The sequence below is a fragment of the Pipra filicauda genome, unplaced genomic scaffold (genome assembly GCF_003945595.2).
Source record: "Pipra filicauda isolate LSUMZ 115617 unplaced genomic scaffold, ASM394559v2 scaffold43_size3849885_pilon, whole genome shotgun sequence".
Classification (NCBI taxonomy): domain Eukaryota; kingdom Metazoa; phylum Chordata; class Aves; order Passeriformes; family Pipridae; genus Pipra; species Pipra filicauda.
The window spans coordinates 2,634,655-2,660,731 of record NW_024104576.1 but is presented as its reverse complement, the minus strand read 5'-3'; the positions used below and the strand labels follow the sequence as shown (position 1 = coordinate 2,660,731).

General features: G+C 38.6%; 1 protein-coding gene across 2 annotated transcripts in view; it reads right to left on the bottom strand.

Annotated features, from left to right (window-relative positions):
- WFS1 (wolframin ER transmembrane glycoprotein) overlaps nucleotides 1-24,222 on the bottom strand; it is a 33,648-nt gene extending 9,426 nt beyond the window's left edge. Inside the window, exons 1-4 of one of the 2 annotated variants that reach the window (XM_027736252.2) lie at nucleotides 23,992-24,222; nucleotides 21,668-21,844; nucleotides 4,569-4,651; nucleotides 539-683 (exon numbers count right to left, since the gene is read on the bottom strand). In XM_027736252.2, coding sequence (XP_027592053.2) covers nucleotides 539-683; nucleotides 4,569-4,651; nucleotides 21,668-21,839 — 400 coding nt within the window. In that variant the 5' untranslated portion in view covers nucleotides 21,840-21,844; nucleotides 23,992-24,222. Of the gene's footprint in view, nucleotides 1-538; nucleotides 684-4,568; nucleotides 4,652-21,667; nucleotides 21,845-23,804; nucleotides 23,963-23,991 lie in introns of those variants that run through there. The other variant, XM_027736251.2, reaches the window with a different exon arrangement.
- Nucleotides 24,223-26,077: the final 1,855 nt, after the last annotated feature.

The window sequence follows — 26,077 nt, the reverse complement described above, 5'->3', positions numbered from 1 at the left end:
ATGTAAAGGTCAGCAAGAACTGAGTGAAAGTCAGTGGGGATTTTTGCTGGTTTTTTTTTTAACCCTGTAAGTAAGAGTTCAAAGAGCTGGCAGATGAGAGGAGATGATTCCAAGCATAGGAAGTAGCATGAAGAAAGATGAGAATCTTAGTGGGAGAAGTCAGTGAAAAAGACCAATTAGGAGTTGGTTGGAGAGGGGCAAAAGAATGAAATAACAGCAGATATGTAGGTGGTGTGTGGTTATATATGACCTTCACAGTAAAAGAAAAGAAGCTTCAATGAAAGATGAGGAGGGAGAACAAGTGTGGATTTCATAAAGGAATTCAAGCAAAAAAATTAATAAAAATGCTTTAATAAGCAGTATCGGTAATTAATGCTTTTTTTATTCCCTATTGGAACAGGCTGCTAGCAATTACTCACATAATTTTGCCCTGATAATTTCCATCACATTTTAACCCCTCTTTTCAGAGCTAAAATGAATGTAGTATGATTTCAGATAAAGTAGGAAGTGCAAGCAGAAAGCCTCAGAGAACCCATACCTCTTCTGTCTGCCAGGCACCTACGCAACAGTTTGACAGCTTCTCTTCGACCTTGCTTAGCAGCAAGGATGAACCAGTCAACTGCACTACAATTGTTAAGTTCTTCATCCTCCTCTTCTGCTAATCTCAAGTAGTGTTTCCCCACCTAGAATAAACAGAAAACAAAATTCCTTCAATTACTGCAATATACTCTCTCTCTCTGCATCTCTCTCTCCCCTCCCAACCCCCAGCACTCAGCTAAAATAAATTCTCTCTGAACAAAAGGTCACATTTGCTCCTAGCACTAAAGAACATAGCTGTAAGTTGATCTTCTGCATGGAAAGATCTGAAAGAACTGGAAGCAAGAAGGAATTGCAACACATTTGGCCAGGTCAACGAATTAGTTGCAGTTGGTCTTCAGGTATCTAGCAGGATCAGGTAAACCTCCTCATGTTAAAACTTTTCTTGAATTCTTTTCCTCCTACGACGAATGACCAGACAACACTGCTGGCCTCATTTGAGAAACAGAAAAAAGTAAGAGTAATATGGCACATTCTGAAATTCAGAGGAAGTTATTGACAAGGCCTTGACACAAAAGCAGGCTTCAAGTAGTGCTGTCCCTGACTCATAGCAGTTTGCCAAAGCAAATTCATGATTACTTAGTGAATGGAATAAAACTAATACTGCTTAGGCATCAAATAAATTCAGTGAAATATCATATCAAAATCTTCCTATTCAGGATTACAGAAATTATCAAGCAGCTGCCTATACTACTATTTTACAGATAAGAAAAAAACACCACCTTTTTTCTTCCTTCTAAAAATTGAAATAGATGATAATAGACTAGCAAATATATTTATGCAATAGTATGAAACACTTCTGCCTATCACAACACAAGGCAACAAAACATTAAATGGCAGAAAATGACCAAAACTGCTGGACATTTTATTGGCATACCTGGAGAAACTGGGAAATGTTTTTACTTGGCTCACTGCACTTCCTCTCTCCCTAATGTTACTTGAGCTACATTTTAGGAGCAATTAATGTAATACCTTAACAGTCTAGCTCCCTAAGTCCACTGTATTATCTGCTGAAAAAAACCTGTTTGACAGTTTCTCTGAAACTTTGGTACTGCCATTAAAGGAGATTAAAGAAATACTGTTAAAAGATGAATAATTCACATTATTCTTATATAGCCTAAATGCACTGATATAATCATAAGGGTCTTTTTTCTTCCAGTAAAGTTTATGTCTCCAGCCTTTTAAATTGTTTCATACACTTAAGTCAGTGCTCCAACAACTTCTACACAGACAGTTACTGGGTAGACATCAGTGATTAAACCCATAGTACATACAATGAAGCTACCCCAAATAATACAGAAATAATAAGAAAAATGGACTAAGTAATCCAAAAGTCAGAACTAAACACTGATTGCAAAGTCATGCCAGAGTTCAACAGGAGGTGCACCAATACAGTGGCACAACAAGGAAAGAGTAAGATTTAAAAAAAAAAAAAAAAAAAAAAAAAAAATTCAGCAATTGCCTGGTAATTTCTCACCCAGCTGCAGATATACCTTTAGCTATTTATTTCAGAAAGGAATTGCTTAAACAAGTTACATGGTAAATAACATCCATCTGAGAAGAACAGCTGTTTCTTGAGCATGTTTATATTTATAGCCATTAAGATTTTGAGCAAAGCCTCAAGGGTAGCAGCATTTAATGATGCAGCTCTTAAGCTTCTAAGGGCCTCCTGGAGATAGACACTCATATTGCAACATCAGCTGGCAGACCCTGAGACTAGTCATACCCCACAAGGCTACTGCACTGGCAAAATGATTGCATATCACCTGTTTTATGACAGAAGTGGGGTTTTTGCATTGTCTATGATTTTAATAGCAAAGCTCCTACATCAAACCACACGAAAATAGCTGCAAAGCTCTGGCCTGCAGCAGTCAAAGGAGAAAGAACTAATGGAAAAAGGTGTTAACCTCAGATTTGTCATTTAAGCAATCTGGGATTCTCTTTCCCATGAACTAAAACTGTGAAATGAAGTCATAGCTGGTAATGGCTTAGCACACATCCTCATACTGTACTTCTCAAAGGTTGCTCCCATCTCTGGCTTTGCTGAGGTGGTTATCTCAAGCAGTCCCAATGCAGACATCCTCTGATTAAAGGCACAGAGCTGCCTTTTCTCCATAACAGGATTCCAGCTGTGGGTGTTTCATTTACATAACTACTGTATAGTTATTTCTGAATGAAAAAACCTACAAAATGTTACAGTAATACATATTGACAGCCACTCAGAGTGCATGTATTTCCATAGTCATGGAAGAATTATTTTTGAATAAACACACAGTAATAACTACAAGTCAATAAACTGACTGATTTCCCATGTTTGACTTTGTGATTATTAGCAAACAGCACAACAGTGGCATCTCAACCTCTCATTCATACTCCTACAATGGTAAGAAACAAAAATAGATTTTTTTTTGATTCTAAAGGAACATATTCAGCAATAGAGAAGAAATATATCTCTTTTTAGTGTTTTAAAAACTAAAAGTTAATTCCCTCTCCAAAAGTCACATAAAACGTGACTGCATAGAAATGAAATGACTGTATTTTGGATTCCATTTCAGGCAGTCAATTCATTCTGAGTGCATACTGAAGCAAAATTGTATGCTGTATCCCTTTATGATAAGAATCCTATTATTGTGTGGGAACAGAAAATGTACAGTTATGGAGCTAAAGGAAGGGAGTGAAAGTGGAATGAATTGAGAAGAAGAAAAAAATTATTATTTATATACATACATATGCATCATAGGCTTAGAGTACATAAGTATTTCTGAGTGTTCTTACTCAACTGGAAGTTATATCCAGAAAGAATATTTATAGAGTTTGCTTTCTTTTGTGTGGAGAAATAGAGCCAAAACATGGATTTTACAGCAGTGATTCCCTCAATGATAATGTTTCCCCCTCCACAAAGCCACCAGCTGTTTCAGAGTGAGGAATTTGTTACTGTCTCAGGTTACAACTCCAAGGTCAGCCTGCCCCTCAAACAAGTTGAGATGGAATGTGAAGCAAGCTTGGCATTGCCGTATCTTTTATACCACGTTTAAAATATTTTTTCCTCATTTTTTCCCATCCCAGCCTTTGATTTTCATTTGCAAAAAGAGTTGTGATCCTTGGGGAAAAATCCAAACCACCAATGAGCATGTAGGAGACTGTAACCTTTCAGCATCAAAGCTGAAGCTGGAAAAGAATGCTCAAGTAAAACACTAACCAAGTTAAACACAAATTAAAACCCTTCTAAACAATTTTAAGCTATTTATACTAGACTAATACACCAGATGATGGAATGCAGTGGAAAACTGGTACAATTTTCCTAAAACCTAAGGGATACCTGAAGTGCTAACAAACACAGGGACAGAATTGCTACTATTAATTCAATTTTATCTGCCATTAAACAACTATACACAGCTAATTTCAATAAACAAGGAGGGGCTTCTTCTCTAAAATATCTTAATTCAAGAGAGAAATGATATCTGAGCAAAACACCAACCAACCTCTGTCCCTGCTAAAGCAACTCGATGGCAGGTGCTTCCTGCATGTTTCTTCCACAGAGTCCAGCCTAAGAGCCCTGGTATCTTTGTACATAGTGCAGTGCTGAACCACCACCATTTAACAGTCCCTATTCCACAAGTAACTGACACGTTTCTTTCAAAAAAAACCCCAAAAAGCCAAAATAAAAAACAATACAAAAAACCAAACTGAAAAGCAAAAGCAGTTCTGCACCTTCTCTGTGCTCTCTGCCCGCCCTCCCCATTTTTCATGTGTTCTAAAGGCTTGCTCAGGAGATGGACCTGAAGCCACTCACAGTCCTGAGCAAGCAGCATTTCTCAAGGCAGAGAAATCATCTGGCATCACCTTCTTTGAATAGTTTAAGAACAAAACAGACATGGTTCAACTGAAGAAGAGATAATAGTTCTACAGCAGGCAGTGCTATTTTTGGATTTAAGAGCAAACAAGACTGGACAAAGAACATATAAAATTACCTCTGTTTGTGCTTTTGGTTCTCCAGCTTTTGCCCTCTCAAGCAGTTCTTCAAAGAGCACTTCAGGTTCTTCCTTCATGCCCTCTATAAATTAATTTGATAAAGAAAATTGTTTAGTACCAATAGCTTAAAGCATTTTAAAAATCATTGCTATATGTGGTTGAAGAATTAAAGGATCATACCTAAAAAATCCAACACAAGTGTTTTGCAAGAACAGTGGAAATTAACTTATTACAGTATTTACACTCCATCTCAGTATTGTACTTCAGCATATTTACTCGTTATTTGGTACCTGCCACAGGATGACACATACAGTTTACAGTTTCTCATTTACTTCCACAAAATTCCTTTCTCAATAGAATATTCATTAAAATAAATGAGCACACACAGAACATGTAGTACAGATCAGCTTTTGTACTTAACTATTCTTAATAGCACTTCAGTCTTTCACCTGTCAGTCTCTTTATTTAGTACTGGAACCTTTCCTAGAGTCTTGAAAAATTAATAGACCTTTAAAACATGTCCAGTATATTTGAAAGCTCAGCTCCTCAGTCTCTGGAGCATAGAGAGACTAACAGTGATTATATCCTCTAAACCTCACCATTTTTTTGTCTGGCTCCACACTCCACCTGATTTTTTTTTCTCCTTTCCCATCTACTGTACCCATATAGACTTAAATAATTCTTTTCTTCAAAAGCATCATATTGCTTCACCAGTCAATCATAAAGAAAAAGTCTTGAAAGTTTTATCTGACATCCAGTGTTTGTAAAGAACTCCATGCTGCATGCTACTTGATGAATGAAGAACAGATTTAGTGGAAAAGCTGACAAAGGTCACAACTACTACTTTTTTTTTTTTTTTACGAGATGACTTTTTACGAGATGGCCTAATCTGGGCAGCAGCAATGCCAGAAGCTGGTAAGCAGCCCTGCCAGCTGAGGTGCCATTCAGTATCAGCTCTTTTTCAGCAGCTGGGAGGAAGGAAGAAATAAACCCCATTCCAAATAGTCTCCTGAAGAACAGGGCTACTTACATTCTTTAACATCCCTGGTACTGGGACTATTTTCAAACAAGAACAGGCTACAAGCCAACGCTTTCATTAAATGGATGTATTTTAACAGGAGCAAACCATGAAGTAAGACTTCCTTCTTCACCTTGCCACAGTTTTGTCTGACAAGCTCCACTTGGAAAAGTACTAATGCCAGATTATAACATGTTGTCTGACTAAACAAGGCACACAATGAAAAGCAATTTTCATTTAGTACTTGGTCTTTTCAGAAAGCTGCAAAAATATTATTGTAAAATACGCAAACAGCATCCCAAAGCAAAATTAACCACTTAATCTCCTTGTCCTGATATATAACCAATAGGATTGAACTCTAACCAAGTCAGAAGCCTGTTTTCCAGATGGCACCACTCACACCATCATACAGGGGCTCTCTGCTAACAATAAACAAGAAGTTACAGGGAAGAGCACACTGTTTGAAAGAAGCATAATATTCATCCGCTTACCCCACCCAAATGAAACAAGCTGGGCAAGGCAGTACTTTTCTGTTTCTTCCTGTGCTTTCATATTCATTAGCCCCTTCAACACTACTGTTTTAGAAATGCTTTCTTTCCTGTTCAGGGTTTTCTGCATGTTGAGAATACCACAAATATTTCAGTGATACTCTGGATGATATAGGAGGCACCATTCAGAAGTCAGTGTTAGCTAATTAAGTGGAATTTACACACACAAGAAAAAACCCAAATTATAAAAAGCAGTTTGCTAAACTGATAAAAATGCTTATAAGAAAGGCAGTAGTCTGGCAGCTTACAGGAGAGCTTCCTTTCTCTCCTGCTCCACTTGCCACACATAAGAGCATGGCACAATGGATCCCTTCCAGCTCTTCTTGCTCAGATAAATGCATTAGATAGGAACACTTTTACAATAGAAAGTTGAAGAAACAAAACAGGAATGTTTTACGCCATCAGGATATAGTTACTTTATTGCAATTACATTGCACATTAACATGTAAATAATGATCTTTGAGAAGATGGGGGAAAAAAGAAAAATTAAAAACATGCAGCCTTATGAACCACCACCTTCAATGAGGAAAAAAAAGTGGTGTTATTGTAGCAAACTCATTGAAATGTTTTTTTTTTTTACCAGAGCTGACTGCCAGGGGAAAGAAACACTTTCTGCTGTTATTTTCAACCTACTGCCCAATTCCTCCCATCCACTTATCACTTCTATGTACTTTCACATGTGATCTATGAATATAAATAAAAGCTAGTTAATTAAAAATATGTCTGTGGGCTGGTTTTGTAGTTGTAGGGCAAGGGCAGAAGAACAGGTTGTGGAGTGTTGTGCAGATCAAATTCAGAATATCTTAGTACCATTTCTAGTAACTGGCAATGTTTTTGCTTTGCTTGAAAGAAAGATGATAAGTAAACAGGTAAAGCATGAATGACTAGTTTCATGGCTGCCATACCCTTTTACTTTCTCACAGAAGTATATAGGTCAGTCTCTGAAAGTTAAAGGTCCAAAACACAGTCAAAGTGCGTTCTGGAAAAAGGATGGACAATACACACTTTCTTTCAATTCAGCCCAACTCTAGAACAAACACTATGTAAGAGTATATGCACTCACCATAAAAATACCATAAAAAGTGGTGATCTATAACTTATCACCTTTGTTCTTAAGAATGTATTTAGTCAGAAAATGCCTTGATGTGTATTCCTCCCACATAAGAGTACTGTAATGGAAATGCTGTCAGTAGAAGCTTTTATTTTCCAGTTTTGCTAAAAACTCATGTCTTTTTCATGTCAAATTCTACTCTGAATATAAAAATTTCCAGAAGACAGGAACATTCATCTTGCAATACTTCATGTATCTTTTATGACAATTAAAATAGATTTCACTAGCTGTTTTGTGTCAGGTGCATTTATATAAGCCAATGAAGTCTATCAGTTATTCAAGGTTCGCAAGCACAGCAGTAATTCAAATGAAAGCAGGCAAGTGAAAGCACTCAAGTTTTAGGTGGCACGTAGCATTTATGTGAGAAACAAATTAAGACAGAACAGGGGTGTGGAAGGGTGGTAAGTACTAAATATTGGCTGTAGTTCCTACTCTGCCACCAAGACCTTATGTAAACCTTATTTCATCATCAGACTGCTCTATAGTTCAGTTCCCAATATAGTTAATTCTACCTTCCCAGAGACAGGTCATACAACACAAATTAGTCAGTGGATATTGGAACAATAGCATCATTACTAATTTTTTTCTTTTTTATTCTGTGTTATTAAGTCTTAAGCTTAAAATATAAAATGACATGATATACTTTAATTTTCTCAGTCCTACTCAAAAAAAAAAGGAAAAAACTTTATTTGTGATCTGCAAAGAATGAAGCAGATTTATCTGAGTTTGCTGTGTTTATGTCATCATACTACAGAAAGCATTTAAACCTCTAAGTGCCTACAGAAATATCCACTTCTTATATTCGGGCTTTTCATTTAACAAGTTGAAGCTGCCACTTAAACCCCATTTTATTAAAGCATTTATTAAAAAAGACTCAGTACAATGAAACTGTATGCATTTCACAGTCAAACACAGCATTCAGAATAAGAGTAAGCTAAAACCTACTGTTATTAACTGACAGATTTCAAAGGTACTAGAAACCATTACTAGAGTAATTTCTGTTTACTAGTAAAAACTATGTTTAACAACTCCAGGAAAAGTACTCAGAATATGGAAGTCTAAACACAGCTGTTTATGTAAGCAGATTGTAAACAGGCTGATGAAAACTGAAGACAACCATTTACTTTCTGAAACTTTACACATTGCTTGGCACTTTGGCTACATGAAGCAGAATTCCAGCTTTGCTGCTATAGTCTCAAATGAAAATTTAGCATTCATTTTGGCATAGGCAGCCTTTTTACTGTTTGTTAGCTTTTGATCGGAAATAGGAAATGTTGCTGAAGGAAACGTTTCAGTTTTTTAAAGAATGCTATGTCAGAATGCAATTATTGTCCCCTACCTCTGAAACTGAGCCATTAAATTGATAAAAAGGCAGTTAATCCACAGTAGGGGATTAGTCCAAGTGAGATTACAAGATACCAATGCTCAGAATTTTTAAGTCACAAAAGAAAGATGCCATCACAGATTAAATAACACATATAAGCCTCATCTTTGGACTGTACCAAAGACTAAAACCCCACAAACTCTTCGACATACGTACAAGGTTTTGATGAATGGACTTACACAATCTAGGTAAGAAATCTTTTCAATGCCAAAGATTTTACAGACAAACAAGAGTATCCCAGGGTTGTAATTGTCTGTGCTAGTATTCAAGCACAAATCAATAACAGATGCAATAGATTTCCAGCCTTTCTAGTACCCTTAACACATACAACTGAAACATGTCATGCATGCATCACTGTAGTTGGCTGACTTGTTGCGAGGTGTCTGATAACGTATTTAGCAAAAATGTTTTACACACATTTTAGACAAATGTTGCTTCCAAAAAACCAGCATTTTAAGTGACACTGTGTATGTATGACACTTCCATTCTTGAATTCCAAAATCTTTAAAGGTACATAAATAATAATCCTTTCACACAGAAAAATATTTTAGTTGTATATATATACATACAGTGGATTATACATACACACCCATCACATAGAATACCCTACAGTTTCTAAGTGCTCTTCTAACCTCTTCCTTCAAAAAAATCTACTGCAGTTATTTCATGCAGAAAGAATCAACAGAGTGTATGCTAAATAATAAAAGCGTTTGTTGATTTACTTTCCTACACAAGCACATTAAAGCTCTCAGCAGAGTGGATTTACCCAGCACAAGGGAGTTTTTAGCACCTTGCCAGCTATTATCACCCCCTGGCCAGGTGCACACAGCTTTCTTGTTAGGTCACAGCTACAGCTGATCTGAATTCCAGATTAAACAAGATGAGAAAGATCACGAACAAGGAGTAACAAAGAGAAAAAATGATATTTTAAAGGATCATAATTTCTTATGCCTTTTGAGCTTAAAGATCTTATTTGTTTCCACAGTTATTGGAGGACAGCCCTGAGACAGTTATGTTATCATGCACAACAAATCTTTTTTTTAAACAAACACAAGCTGGGGACTTCTAAGTGCTTTGAACAGTGAAAGGCTAATGAGAACAAAATAAAAGGAAAACAGAAAGTACAGGAAGCAATAATGAAGTATTCACATGAAATATGTAAGTTTAAAAGAAATTACAGGTTTTATGAGTGAATATTAAAGCTCATGGAAACTCTACTGAACAAAAGATGAATGCATTAAGCAACACCCACACTAAGAGTATGAAGGAAACCTGTATGGCATACACACTTTATATGATCATGACTATAAGCGTTCATTTGGGCTCAGAAAAAGAAGTGACAGGGGTGTGCAGGAGGAGGAGTCAAAAACCCATGTGTTGGGGAGAATAAAGGATCCAAGATGACAAGATATGAAACAAGCTTTCGGGATTGGCCTTCCCATTTTATTAGTACGGCAAGTGTTGCTGAAGTGACTGAAAATAGTCAAGAACAATTAAGCATACGCACAACACAAGTGATACATTCCTTCCAATCCAGTGGGAATACACCTCCAAGCTCATTGAATACACATCGAGAAAAATACATAAACATTTCCACTATTCCATGAGAAGATCTGATAGTTGCCATAGATGAAAACTGTTACCAAGGTGGCCCAGCACAGTGAGCCAAGCAATGGCTAGCAGTCTCACAAATGATCTTGCAAATTTTAGGTTTTTTAAGTACAGGGTTTTAAAATGCAGTTTCCTTGATCTTTTGTTTGAATAAAGATGACTAAGGCACACTGACAAAAATCAGGGTAACAAAAAGACCAGAAAGCAGCAACAATGGCATCAACTCCATCCCAGAAAGTTATACATTTAGGAATGACACATGATTTTAAAGACTTTTAACAAATAACTTTATGAGTTAAGTAGTCTGATAAACCAAAAGACAGAAACCCCCTTTTTTCCCTAATTGAGAAAAAAAAAAAGATACTGGGTAAAAAGCCTTGACATAAGACATCCCTGAAGGAGTCAAAAGGTTGGACAGGTGGATCTAGTTCATATTTCCATCTCCAAAGGTAGTTTGAGTAAGGCCTCTCATAGAAGTCCTCTAAACAAATTTGAATGTAGCCTGTTACACAGATAAGTGAGATATTAAGAAATAAAATATGAAGAATAGAAATACACAGCTTTCATTCTCCCAGGGGAAAGTTGATCACTTCAGACACACAGGTATATACAATAAAGCCTACATCATTCAATGCATTTATATATGAATGAAAAAAGGAAGGAGGCTAACATAGAGGTGCTAAAGTCTGTTGATGATTCTGATATTCAGGCAAAAAACCCACCAAACCTCCCCCCAAAAACCTGCAGAAGGATTTAACAACTGATAAAAGGCCAGGTCAAATCCAGCAAACCAAGAAGTAACATTACCACTGCACACACAGGGATAAGCTCTGAACTATTACCACTCAGAATAACACCTTGGAGTTGTTACACAGTGTTTTATGAAAAACACAGCTCAGTGCTAGTAAGACACTATTATCAGGGCTTTATAACCTGGGGGAAGAAACTAAGGAGCATGATACATGAAGATTTTGCAAAATGGACCAGGTAAATAGAGAGACTATTCAATGTCTTTCCAAATCCAAAACCTAAAAGGCATATATGGATAAACGCCAAATAATTCCATGAGTTTAAAAAGCAACTGGACAAATCAAGGGTAAAAGAAAAAAAACACAGAAAGCACAATACTAAGACCTCACCACTGAACAAGAAAATTTCTAGGCTGAAGGTGCTAAAGAACATTCTGAGAAGGAAACAGCTGATATTGAACATATTTAACATCTCAGTAAAACATGAATAAAATCAGGTAAGGACAGCATTAGCACTGCCTTTAGAAAAAGCTCCCTGGCTCTAGCAGGCATGCTGTAACTAATAAAGGATTCTCATGAAAAAGGTAACAAGAATATTGAACTTGAAAAAGCCTATCACATTCTCCAGTATTAACACTGAGCAACTTCTGTGAGCCTTCACAAACTGTAACACTCCCATGTTAGTTCAGGTAGGTGAGAAGAAAAAGGTGGATGGCATCCAGAGGAAGAAAAACTGTATTTTGTGTTCTCACGACCTTTATTTTAGAAGCTCAGTACATAACATATGTGGGTTTTCTACTCATAAGAAGTCACAAATGTCAGGCGTCTCTCTCAGCTTCATGTTATTAACTGACAAGAATAATTCAGATGTTTGATAGAGCAGTAGAGAACAAGCTTTCATCCACAGATATTTGAACCAGCTAAATTACTGGGGTGGGAGCAGGGAGGGAAGAACATCTTCTTTGACATTAGATCTTCTCCCACACATGAACAAATTCTCCATATACCTTGAAGAGTACTGATGTCTGAACTGAACTTTGTCACATTGCACAGCACTATACTTACTTGAAGCTTCAGGCATACATCATTTTACTGCCTTAGCAAGGCTTTACTGTAATTGAATCTGAAAGGGAGTTCTGTCTGAACCACAAGGAAAATTACTTGCTTTACTGTGAGAGGATACTAGTTAGCATAACCTATGTTTGCTGCTAAACTCCACTCCTCCCACCATGCTCCACAAGGTAAGATGAAAAAATGAATGTGTAGGTAGAGACAGACATGACACAGAAAAGACAGATATAGAATTATTTGTATTTGAAAAGGCCTCTTTCATGACTTTCATTATGATGAACTTGAAGCTGGATTTTTATTTCATCTTTTTTTGTGTCCAGAGATTTCCATAAAAACATGCCTCTGAAGTGCAACATGCAAAGCTTATCTCATTCTTAATATTAATAAAAGCGCTGAAGATAGGGTCTAACTGTTCTACAATCATTAAATTCAGAACTATAAATGCACTCTGTGCCACTCTGTGCCATGGAAAAAAATTAAAATGTAGCTATCTAACACAGCACTGGATTAGCCTGAAAAAGAAACAGACAGTAACAGATCAAAACCATGTTATAAATCCTGAACCAAAGGAATTTAGGGTGGACCGCAGAAAGGACCCTCATCACCTTAAATATTACCATAAATATCTACAATGAATCAACTTGCTGAAAGCCAGTCACTTTTTAATACTAATTTTTCATCCTCCATCATCCTCAGTTTGCCTTTAAGGGCCCTGAAATGTGTTCTGTTCCCTGGCTTTCAATGCCTACAGTAGAAACAAGCTAAAATTAACCAAAAGAGAAAAAGCATCATTTGGTTTCCTAAAAACTAAGCATTCAGCTGCTAAACTGAACCCACCTGCAAAAACTCTGTATATGCAGACTACTTTGAAGCACTCTCATCTTTCGGCTTTGGACGACTGAATGGGATTCTCAAACCACTGTTGTAAGTGAATCGTGTCTCCTATACCTCAGCTTTCATCGGACTTGTTCTCTACTCCTCCATTATTTACCTTTCTCATTACCTCCATTATTGCTAGAGTACAGTCAAAAACTGTTATAGCTTCTTACAAAGTCAGCAGAGATTTTACTATACTGTCCAAAACTATGATAGGACTGTATTGTAATCACCTGGTCTTTTTGTGGTACAAAAAACCCCAACAAACAAAATATGACTGAAACATAAGAAATAACAGCCTGTTGCAAATGTGGAGTTAATTTATGTTAGAAAAGTTAATTTCCTTTAAGAATTTCACAAATTAAATATAGTAGCTATAGAAAATAATTTTATGGTGAATTTTCAGTAATAGTTCATTTGCTAGTATGGAGAAAATTTTATATTAGGTAGGAAGTGGGTAACAAGAATGCATGCACATACAAAGTAAATAATTGCTTTTCAAGCAGTAAATAATCAAGAAAAGGTATAAAAATGAATCTTACAGGGGTGCCTGCCCATGGATATCAACCAAAACAGACAGAGAATACATTTTGTGCAAAATCTCCCTACTTCTTTCAGAGTCACATCTTACACAATACCTCCAGTCCCTTTTGGAAGTGTATGGTCATAATTTTCATGCAGTGCTACACAGGATTTTATGCAGGAAAAGCTTTTTCTGTAAGTATAAATCTGCTAAGTTAATAAAATTCAACAAATCCAACAATTTCAGAGAACAGCACCAGCTTTTTATTAGAGATTTTGTTTTCACTATGACACAAGCTTTCTAGAATCTCAGACACCCTTAGGACTAAGGGCATATACATGCTAGTGACAAAATAAAAATCATTCCATTTGTTAGGAGATGCTATGTAACCTTATCTCCAAAGATGTCTGATTTCTTTCACTCAGGAAAAACAGATTCATCCATGGGTAGAATGTGGTAGCAGTACACTATCAACGTACTTTTGTAAAAAGCTGATCTGTACATTTTGTAATAATAAATGAAGGTTCTAATAGCTTTTGTGTGTCACTCGATTGTACTGTAGCTTTCAGTGTTCAGCAGAGCCAGTCTGAGGCTCTAGAAAAATCCTCCTACTCCCTTTTCACAAGCTCCAAAAGTTCAGCGGTATTGTGTGCAGTAAGTATGTAGGAGTAAAATTTCTGGAAAGACTGACATTCCACTTAAAAGCAGGCATCAAGTGTCACGTCATAAACATGATTTGTACATATAGAATATAATAACACAGAGGAACTGACTGGAGAAGAAGAAATACAACAAACATCATTGATTTGAAAAATGCTTTTATTAACTTTAGATGCTTAGCTGCTCTTCCTTGAGTGCTGAATTCTTTCATCCATTCAGAAGCCTCCCATGTTCTTATCTCAACTGCAAAGTAAGGGCTTGGTACAATTAAGAGTGCATTGCATGTTTTTCTTGTACCTTCATAACCTTCATAGTTAGATCTTTAACCTTCATAGTTAGATCTTAAGATGGTCCTAGTTGTCCCAAGAACAATTAGAAGTATTTATATGAGCATACTTTGGCAGGCATTCTATTCTTAAAGGTGATAACAGGGATGGGAGAGAAGCGAATAATATTTGTTTACAAAGGTGTTGAAGTCTGGGACTCAACTCTGCTTTCTCTGGGAGGAGCAACACATTTGTAGATACAGTAATACTCTTAGTCACATCACAATTGCAAGTCATCAAATAGCATTAAATTGAAATGGGAACAACTTCTGCACCCCCACAAAATGAAGGTAAATTGTCAGGAGAGCAATAAAAAAAAAAGTGTGTAGGTGGAAGACTAAGAGTGATGATATTATAGACTATAAATTTTAAAAGTGGAGAAAAAAGTTATTTTTTCTACCATATCTATTATTGTACAATGATCTTTTAAAGCCATTAAAATAATTTTACACACGACTAACGAGACAGTCCTGCTGTCTTTTCTACGCATGCATCTCTGACTAAATTCTTTATGGATGAGCTGGGATAAATCTAACATGTCCCAAAAATGAAGAGTTACAAATAAATTAGCTGTTTTGTCATTTCTCAGTTGATAATCATCATTATTAACCCTCTCCAGCCAAAAAAAAAAAATAAAATTCAACCTACAGAAAAGCAATGGAAGAAAGAGTTGAGACCATAAACCTCACCAAGCCCACATATTTTTGTAGGTGCAGACCTAAAGTTATCATGACAACCTGCACAATGCACATGAAATTTCAGCAATTCTGCAGTTTGAGCAGTTCACCACAGAGCCACCCCAGCAGTTCACTAGCTTACCATCAAAACAGAGTGGTCCTTCAAAAAGGCCCATTGCAACTCTTTAGCAAATCCACAGTGTCTTAAGTAAGCACTCGTAATTAACTAACTTTGCAAGGGATTCCTTTTATCTCCCAGTTTCCAGTCTCCTAACTTTTGCAACGAAGTGGGCCTGCTGCTGCTGCAAGGGGCTCTCCAGCAGCACAACAGACTCTAAGTCTCTCCTTGATTCCTGCAGTGTCACAGGGATTTGCTGTGGTTTTATTTGAAGATAAATGTACGGGTATTAGGTACTTCCAATGTTTTCCTCCAAAGCCATTGCAAAACATGTCCAGAAGTTAGCAGTGCTGGCTGCTGCTGAGTGCAGATATGTTGTATTAGAGAATTGGTTCAGATAAGGAATGTCTTTTTAACTTTTCAACAGTTCCCATTTAATGCATTTTGTTTGCACAGCGGAACACGAATATTGGATTCCTTTTGAAGGAAACTTAATTGAAAGGTTGTATTCCAACGACTAGATTAAATTTATAAATGTGTACGATAGAAACCTCGAATCCTTAACACCAAACAATTTATAGAGCCACTCCCATTTCGTTACATACTTTAAAAATTTGAGCATAGCTCTTCCCCTTCTACCCTTCAACTGCTCATTTCTATCCTTCCAACGCCCTAGGACTATGCTAGAAAAAAATCCATTTTATTATCAAACAGATTAGGAAAACTATCCACCTGAAAAATAATGGGTAAAGATTGAGCTAGGGCACTTTTCTTAATCTGGTTCATTGTGTGAATGTGAAAAATTGTTAGCAGTAACAGTATCTTTGTTATCAGCAGAAAAAAAGCCATTTCTGTAAATAGTGAAAGAGGCAAAGATGGAGAATCTTTCTTCAAATAAATGGGTGTCCAATCTTACTCCTACATATGCTACAACCACCAGCATGCTATTGACAACAATAGCAGCAGACTGAAAAAGCCAATTTCCATTGTTCTGCAGCAACTATGATGATGTCTCAAAATTTTATCAAAAACACAGTCATTAACTTTTTTTTGGATAGAATCCTTTCTCCCCACAGCAATGCCTGGCAAATGAGCTTTCCAGGAGCCTTAGTAATTACAGGTAAAGTTTGAAGGGGCATTAATAAACTGACAGTCAAATTGTTAAGTAATTAATACTTCAAGATATAATATGCCCCTTCAAACAATCAAAGGTTTTTCTGAGATTTCTTCAAGCTTTGCACAAACATTTCACTTTGCCTCAAGAGTTAGTCTACAATAGCAAACTGCCAGAAAGTGAAGACAAAGAAGTGCTACAACAGAGCTCTGAAGCAAAGGTTTTCTGTAACCTGAAGTGGAAGAGGCTAACACTCAGAAAATATTTGTAAATTAGAGAGGTTCCCTATTTGTTAGCTATCATTTAGCAATGTGTTGGAGATGCACTGTTGTAAATTGTTATAATGCACCATAAACTGTTTAAAAGACCTTTTTTTTTACTATTCATAAATTCTAAGTCACTCAAATAATAAAGTAATTCTCTTGCAAGAGATATTTAAAACCTCATAACCTAAGTACATGCAGAACTCTGTATAAACAAAACAAAACCGAAATTAGTTCCTTAACCAACATAACGTTTCTTCAAGCACTGCAACTTAGCTTTGCAATTCCTCCTCTCCAACCTTACTGGCTAGCAAATGTGCATGAATGATGTAAAAAACACATAAAATCTGTTTTATCCACATAGAAAAGAAAGCTATCACCCTCACAGTGCCCCCAGTTTCTCTGTTCTAGTATGACCTCTTTTACCTGCTGACTGGCAGACAGTCAATTTTTAAGAAAGACACTTTACATGCTGGAATGTCCTTAAGCATTACAAGAAATGGCAGCTCCTCCAGATAACCTGCAGCACAATAAATGTTCCCCTGGGGTGAGAGTTAGTCCAGCTCAAGCTACCATTGTGACTGACTTGAAGCAGTTACTCAATCCTGACATCCCAGGCAAGTGTTCGATCACCATCATATTGTAAGAAGTTTCTCTCAACTCTGTTTTCCTTTCATCTGAATCAAAAGTAAAACATCTCCTAGGCCACATAAATCTACTTTCTAGCTCAGCAATACAGACCACTTACCTGGAGTGTGGATTCAGGCATCTCTTTCAAAAACCATTACATTAATAGCAGCAGCACTACAGCTACCCACATGCTAACTAAGCCACCATGTTGAAGGTGCTTTTTCCCCTCTCTGTTCTGTGTACAAGTTCCACTAGCATGTTTCTAAGCCTACTTAGAGAATTTGGTGTTGGGACCTCAAGAGCTCTCATCTGAGCTCTGTCTTTTTGCACTGCCTTAGGGCTGTATCTCAAGGAAGAAGATGCAGAGTGGACGAAATACAGATGCCAGAAAGGGGTATTGCGCTTGAGAGACATAAAAATGTCGCTGGAGATTTGAGTCTTAGTCTGTTTTGACAGACTTCACAAGTAAGCAGACACTGATCTTCCTTGCTATACACAAACTCTCCTGTAATTTGCTTACATGGATACTGATGACTCAATGGCTTTAAAATTTCAGGAGCTCTAATTAGTAGTGTATATGCTTTGCTCACTAATAAACTTCCTGTCCATGAATATCCTTGAAAGAGTAACAACTTTTTTTTCTCATTTGTTTGTAAACATGAGAGCTGACGTAACCATATTCATTCCATTCCCTACAAATACCCAAAACTCAATAACATATGTAGGCAGAATGCAACAGTTTTGGGTAGAAATATGAATACGCTCCTTTTCTTTTTTAACTCTGCAAAACCAGTTATCTATAAATTATCCTAACAATTGAATATTTTTTCATTAAATTCAGATTTGATTAGCTCAATAAATTCTCAAACCACTGTTACCTTGTTAAAGGAATTATATGAGGAGTAACATAAACACTATCCAATGGTACATTAGCAGAATATAGACTGAAGGATTGCTAAGAAAAAGCCTGTAGTATAGGAGTTCAACCCCAAGAAATTACCTGAGCAGATGAGGATATGTGAGTGCTTAAGTGCTTTACTGAATCAGAGCCAGGGCACTCATTAATTTGCTGGATTATGCTGCAAGATATGGATAATGCTACAGGAATAGATGATGGGTGTTTCTGGGAAACAAATTACTTAACATTCACTTTGAGTCTATGGCCTTAAAACACAGTGGGTATAAATAAAGGCTGGAAGAAAATGCACAGATCAGAAGTGCAGACACTTTGGCAAGAATATTACAAGAATTAGTAGAATGGTTGAGGTTGTAAGGAACTTCTGGGGGTCACCTGTTCCAACCCCTCTGCTCATGCAGGGCCAACTACAGCTGGTTGCCCAGGACCACATGGCCTTTGAGTATCTCTAAGGATGGACACTCTGACCTTCCCAGCCAACCTTTTGAGGGTGCCAGTGCTTGGTCACCCTCAAAAAACAAAAAAGTTCCCTCTGATGTTCGGAGAGAACCTCCAGTGTTTCAGTTTGTGCCCAGTGCCTCTGATCCTGTCCCTGGGCACCACTGGAAAGATCCTGGCTTCATCTTCTTTGCACCCCTCCTTCAAGTATTTACATACATTGATAGAACCCCCCTGAGCCTTCTCCTTCTCCAAGCTCAACAGCCCCAGTTCTCTCAGCTTTCTCTCACACCAGAGAAGGCTCCAGCCCCTTCATCATCTCTGTGGCCCTTTGTTGGACTCACTCCATGTCTCTCTTGTACTGGGAAGCCCAGAGGTGGACACAGCACTCCAGGTGTGGCCTCACCACTGCTGAGTGGAGGGGAAGGATCTCCCTCCACCTGTGGGGCAATGCTTTGACTACTGCAGCCCAGGATACCAGCAACCCTCTTTAGGGGAAGGGCACATGGGCATGCGGTAGAAAGGCCTGAGATAAAACTGCCTTTCAAGATAATTGAGATGTACACTGTACATCTCTCAATCTCTAACAGAAATCATAGCTGATTTATTAAAAATTAAATTACTTCTATTACAAATTTAAGTTTATAAAATTTTGTGCAAAATACTAAAGTCATCAGTAAAGAGAAGTGTTCTACATATTTGATAATATTTATTGAGATGGCTTTTTGTATATCAATGTGCTGGTCTTTTCAGTCCTCCTTTACATCACTCAGAGTTAGTCATGATCATAGTGACTATTCAAAATAACTGACTTCTTAATCTTCCAAGAAAGAAATCAGCAGAGCCCTTCTCAGAACATCTGGTCTAGTGCATATTTCCTTTGATACAATTAAACCACAACATGCCATGGCTAAGAAACCAAATCCTTTGCTCTCCCTAGACCTATCAGCAATTTGAATGTTATTTATTGGTAAAGGCTCTAGTGATTCCAAGGAATACTTTCTCTGTCAGTCATATTCTGAAAATTGCTGAAGTGCCAGTTTTCTGTTTGAGATATCGCTTTCTGTCATATTGTTTTTTATATGCACATACATCTCTGTGAATTTGTCTTTCTATTTGCACTTCTTTCTGACGTCCTACTAAAATCCCCATTTTTAAGTCCTAATGACCAGTGCTGCTCTAGGTGGAAAAAAAATTCTCTAATTCCTTTCTTTTAAAAAAAGTTTTCAATTCTAGAAACTGTTAGCATTATGCCAAATGGCATAACTCTAAAGTAACCATAGAAGAAAATACTGTATTACATGTTACTGAAGACATATTCATCTAAATCCACTAAAATCTTGGTTGTTAGAGACTACAGCATGACACAATGGCAACGGTAGCTCATTCTGCTGCATTAAATACTTGCATACGTTAATACACGGATGGAAAGCGCAATGACAGTGGCAACAGGCAACAATAATATTTTAATGGGAAGAGATTTAAAGCAATCAGGAATGAGTCACAACTGAAATGGAGAAATACATCAATGGTCAAAAGTCCTCTTTTATAGGGGAACAAATAAGAACATCTCTAAAACAAAACTGCATAGGTAGAGATCGTTAGTAGACACACAGGCCTGTGAAGAGAATTAGGATAAAAATCAGTATTATGTTAGAAGTCCAGTATTTGTGTAGAATAAGGAAATCTCCAAATTAGCCAGAAAAAAACACGTGACAGCAGCTATGTGCAAAACACCGCTAAAATGCTTGTATTAATTTTCAGAACCTTGCATGAATGTGGGCACCAATAACAGAAACCTATGTACTGCTCTTTCAAATCACATTATAACTAAGATAACATTATATCACATTCACATTATAGTTGCTATTCTTTCCCTGTTGAAGTATATTAAGAAACTGGAGAATGAAGAATGAAAGAAAATATACCTGTTGGCACTGATTCTAAATTAATAATAACTTAATTAATGTTAGAAGTGTCAGGTCTCTCTAATTTCTCAATTCTTTTACAGGTTGGCTAGATGAAAAAATTGGTAATGAACACTGAGGAATCTTAGAAATTGAGGTATCTAAAAAAATAATTTCCTCTATCTGGAATGCGCTTTTTAGTAGCAAAGAACCCAGAAGGTTCCAACAGTCAATTCTGAATTAGATGCACACAATAGATGTGCTAACACAGCCACAATATTGGCCTGAACTATGCGCAGAGCTCAGCTGCATCTGATTCATGCCACATAGGTATTCACACATTTAATAATTTTAAACTCTTGGATAGCCTTATTACCTTCAACAGAGTGACTCATATATGTCAGTCTAAGGACAGGCACATAAGCAGTTTCACAATCAAAAGTCAAATTTTAAAGAAAGTTAAAGAGCAGTAATTTTTCTAGACCTTGAACACAAGACTCAAGTGTTAAATTACAAACAGAATTTATAACTGGAACTCAGTAGCTGAATACAGGAGCCAGATATTTTTTGTTTTACATTTTGTACAAGACATTTCTCTCATCCCATCAGTTTCCACAATCTTTTAAACTCAATGGTTTCACAGTGAGGGGAAAAAAAAAATCATCGTTCTGCCTTTCACATTGTATGATGATTGTAAACCCAAGTTCTTATCTGACGGCCAATATTAACTTCAATTCTGGTTTCATATATCAGCTTGTTATTCCCTCAGTCTACATTACAGTAGTATCTATGCATCCACATTAGAATTCATATTAAAGCTATAGTTAGTATGCAATCTAGCCAAATAAAGAATTAAATTGAAATTATGATAGTGTTATGATAAATTTAATTTAATTCTTCCTGCCAATTTTTCAAACAAACTGTTTTCCTATTGCTCTGTACACATATGAAAAATTGGATAGGAAAATTTGAAAATATGCACAAAGTAAACTGCAGAAGAAAAGTCTCTTCCACAAGAACAGGTTAAAAGAAATTGGAGAAATTTATGTTCCTACTTTACAGTGTCTCTTTAAACAGAGTTTAGAATACACATACACCAAATAATCTCCCAGTGTTTAACATAAGCCAATTTAGCATAAAAATTGCTTTCATACTTACCATTTCTTTCAGTTTTCTCTCTGTTACGGGAATAGCCAGGAGCTGAAGAAGTTGCAGAATCTTCTGAAGACATGTTCTCCCTGTGGTCCACAGGAGCAGCGTTTAGCTGGGACCTTCCAAGATGCTGCTGGGGGTGAGAGGGACTTGAAGCAGGATCAGGAGTTGAATTCATTTTAGCTGCCAAAGAAGAGAATAATGACTAATTATCAGACAGTAGGGTCACAATGTAAAACCAAAGTAAAAACTTAAAATCTGAACGTATTTGTATAATTAGTTGAACAAGAAGCCTAAAAAAGGACAAGAAGGGAGATAGCAACTTCAAGATTTATTTATACATTCCTGAGTAATTCCAAGGTTGGGCAGCTATTGTTGAATAAGACTGACCATATATACAGCATTGTGCCAGAATAGGGACTCCCTTTTTTCCTAACTAAATAAGAACTGATTTTCAAATGTAAATAAACACTAAATTTAATTAATCAATCCTGTAAACGCTGTATATAAATAACTTCTTTGAATCTAATGTTCTACTTACACATGCAAGAAATAAAGACTAGCCCCTAACTTTTTACGGACACATCTATAATAATAGAAAAATTCACTTTAGATCAAAGGCCTGGTTAACTGCCATCACCTAATCAGGTGACAGAGAAAGACAACAAATATTAGAAAGCAAAGGAGGAGGAGATGTAGAACTCTGCATGGAAAATGAGAAGGCGGACACCACCAAGGCTGCTCTTTATAGACATTTCCAATTGAAATACACATGGACCAAAATAAGCTTACCAAAATAAGCTTACTTTATTTACTATATCAATTTTTTTAAAAAATTGTGTTTACATGCCACACTAAGGCAGGGAGGGAAAGGCCTTATGACTCCTTACAAGAGAAGGCCTTTTAACTGTAAGCCCTCTCCTAAAGAATGAGGGGATCTCAGTTCATTAGTAAAAAGTTCCTTAAATAAGTAAACTTTAATAAAAGTACTCACTGAAAGTTTAGCTTTTACAAGACAGAAGTGGCAAGATATGCACATACTACTACAGTGTAACATATAGTAACACTTGGTGCTTAAGAGCAACTTCCCTGAAGTCAAGCAACTTTCAAGGAGCATTGTAGAAGGTATGTGTCCACAAACTATAGTTTTTAATTCCGGATAAATACAGAATTAATTCACAGTGCTGACCTGAAGATGTCCCTGTAAAGATGAAAGTAGTATAGCCAAAACCAAAGATACTACATAACTCAGCCAACAACTTTTTCCACTTAAAGAATGCTAAAATCACGACGGGATGCTAAAAGTACCAGCAATATTACAATTCCAAAACATATTCTTTGTAATTTGACAACTTAGTTGCCAAAATTAAGCTTCCCTAAACCAGAATATATTTCACTGATACAAGTAAATGCATTTCTGTATTATGTTTCTACATTAAGTTATAAATAAACCAAGACAGTTCAGTTCAACCTTCAAACAGTCCTCGGAAAACACAGAGATTAAAATACCTTCCCAGTAAACCAGCACGGGTATTTTTAACCATTATACAATCACAAAAGTTACTTTGCCTCCAGTTTTAAACTTGACCTTAGCGCTTTGTCAGAGGGACAGCCAGGGCAGCCAGGCCGCGGCCGCAGCGCGGGGGATGCGCGGCACGGGCGGGTCCGGCTCCAGCCCCTTCCCGAACAGGCACCGGGCGGCACCGGCACTTCTCCGGCACAGGGCGGGGAGCAGGAACTCCCCTCGGCATCAGCCAGCCCGCAAAAACACTCCCGTCCCAACAGCCACGCCGCGCCTGTCCTACGAAGGGCACCACCAACTTTCCCTCCGGCGCCAGCAGAAACCAGCCCTTAAGATCTGATTTGAGGATTTCCTCTAAAAGTCTGGGAATGGGAGACAGGGCACGGCTTCAGGGAGCCCGGGTCTGTTCACAAGCCCGCGGGCGCTGCAGGGGGAGCCGGGGGCCGCCCGGGACCGCCCGCGCTGCGCTGCCGGCAGTGACTCCGCACCCCCCGGGGACCGGACGGAGTTCGCTCGGCCTCGCTCCCCGCCAGCTCCGGGTGTGCCCGGGCGGCGCTGCCGCCCCGGAAGGGGCCCGGCAGCTCGGGCCGTCCTGCGCGGCGTCCCGCCCCAGACGCTCACCGAGCCCGACAGGGCAAAGTCAGCAGCGCGAACTCCCCCGATGCTCCCCTGCGCCTCCGGAGGCGGCCGGGCACCAACTGGGGCGCCGCCAGGGCCCTGCAGCCCTCAGGAGCGGCCCCGGCCCGCCCATCGGCCCCGGCCCCCTCCCCGCCGCGCCGTGTGAGGGGGCGGCGCGGCTGCCACTCACCGCCCGCCGCACTCGGGGAGGGCTCCGCGGAGGGCCCGCCGGGGCCGGGCGGGGCTGGTGGGAGGAGGAAGAGGCGGAGGCCGCGGCTCAGGGGCGGGCAGCGGGCTGGTGAGGGCGGTGTGACCTGCGCGGGCTCTCCCCGCGCAGCGGCACCGGCAAAGGGACCCCGCTCCGCCCGGCCCTGGGGAACGAGGGAGTGTCACGGAGGCGGCCGGGACGGGCTGGGGCAGCTGCAAAATGGCAGCGCTGGAAGCGGGGCCGGTGCTGAGCGCGCGGGGAGGCGGCGGCAGCTGGAGCGGTCCGGGGTGCGGGCACAGCCCTGCTCGGGAAGGGCCGGCGCTGCTGAAGGGGCCGGTGTGGGCGAACAGGGAGCGGCGGGGGCTGCTGCCCTGCAGCGGGGTGGGATGAACCGGAGCTTCCCCCTAAGGCAGTGTTCCTCCGTGGAGAGCAACGGGAGCGAAGGGAAGGAGGGAAAGGGCGGTAACCGAGTAACTAATTCCTCTAAGTTACTACTACATACACCAGCACTTCTGCCACATACATGGAAAGCTCCTTGGCTGGAAGCAAGCTCTGAGCTTACCTGTAAGTGTTGCTGTTGTATTGATAGTAATCTTACCACTTTTTGGAAATAATACATTACTTTTTATTTTCCAGCTACTTAAATAAGTCAAGGTCTCTACATGGGACTTTGAATACCTTTTAATTAAAAAACATAAACACAGTCAACATATAAATTCAAAATAGGAGTTACTCAGCTGGTTTTCACAAGTTCCAAGTTTGCAGCAGATCATGGAGAGCTCTGATGTGTTTCATTTTTTTAAATGTCCTACTTCTTGGTGTCGCTGCATGTTGGAGTTGTTTTTAATCCCCAAATAAAAATGTGGCCCCCAGTGTCCTCATTCTTTCCTTGTCTTGGAAGTCATAAGAAAATTCTTATTTTTACCTAAAGTAAGTTTAAACAAACATGAAGCTTGTGTTTACTTCAAATTAAACTAAAATTTGCAAAAAACCCACCGCATTTACTTTTAAGAAGATCATTTGCAGTCTGAGTGTAATATGGTTTCATTAGGAACATGCCATGCCTGCCTTGTGTTATCTGTTGTTACTTTGGGCTGACAGTATGACAACTCTGATATGACAAACTGCTGCTGCAATCTGCTCCCCCTTCTATTCACATTTCCGTCAAGATATTATTTTATACAATTGATTTGATATTTAGTGGGTATGCTTAACAAATGTAACATGCTTTGGGAACAGGTGGAAATGAGGGTGGTAGCTGGAAAAGTAAGTAACAAGGGAGTGTAAAATAAAGCCTCCTCTGCTGCTTGTACCTGCAACTTTCCAACTGAAGGCACAGTCACAGATGGCATAAGTCATTCCAGAGGAGCTCAGTTCAAGGATGAAACTGCCACACTGACTACTAACCTGCTTAATGGTGAGGCTTGATAAAAAATACATTCTGTGTGATCCTACACTGAAGACGCAAATTAGTGCCATTGCTGAATTTGATCAGGTCCTTACTTAAGGCCAGTTTAAACCTTTGCAGTAAATGAATTGTCACATACACCTTATATACTCATTTACATGTTATATAAATACAGATTATGTTACTGAGAGTAAATAGAACTCAGACATGATGACAGCTTCCATTATCAACTCCACTGGTTTCACTTTGGCTTTACTTTATCACAAGTAATGAGTTCCCATTTGGTATTATCACAGTTGCAAATTGTTGCAATTACAGAGAAGAAACATAGAAGTACTGTAATAACTTGGCACAGCACCTTTTTAAATTTCAGATATGACTCATAGTAGAATGGTTGAGGTTGGAAGGGACTTCCTGAGGTCAGCTGCTGTTCCCCCCTGCTCATGCAGGACCACCTGGTTGCCCAGGACTGTGTCCACATGACTCTTAGAGTACCTCTAAGGATGGAGACTCCATCCCCTCTCCAGTGCTAGTGCTCAGTCACCCTCCCAGAAAAAAAGTGCATTTCCAAATGTTGAGAGGGAACCCTCTGTGTTCCAGTTTGTGCCCATTGCCTCTGGTCCTGTCACTGGGCACCACTAGAAAGATCCTGGTTCCATC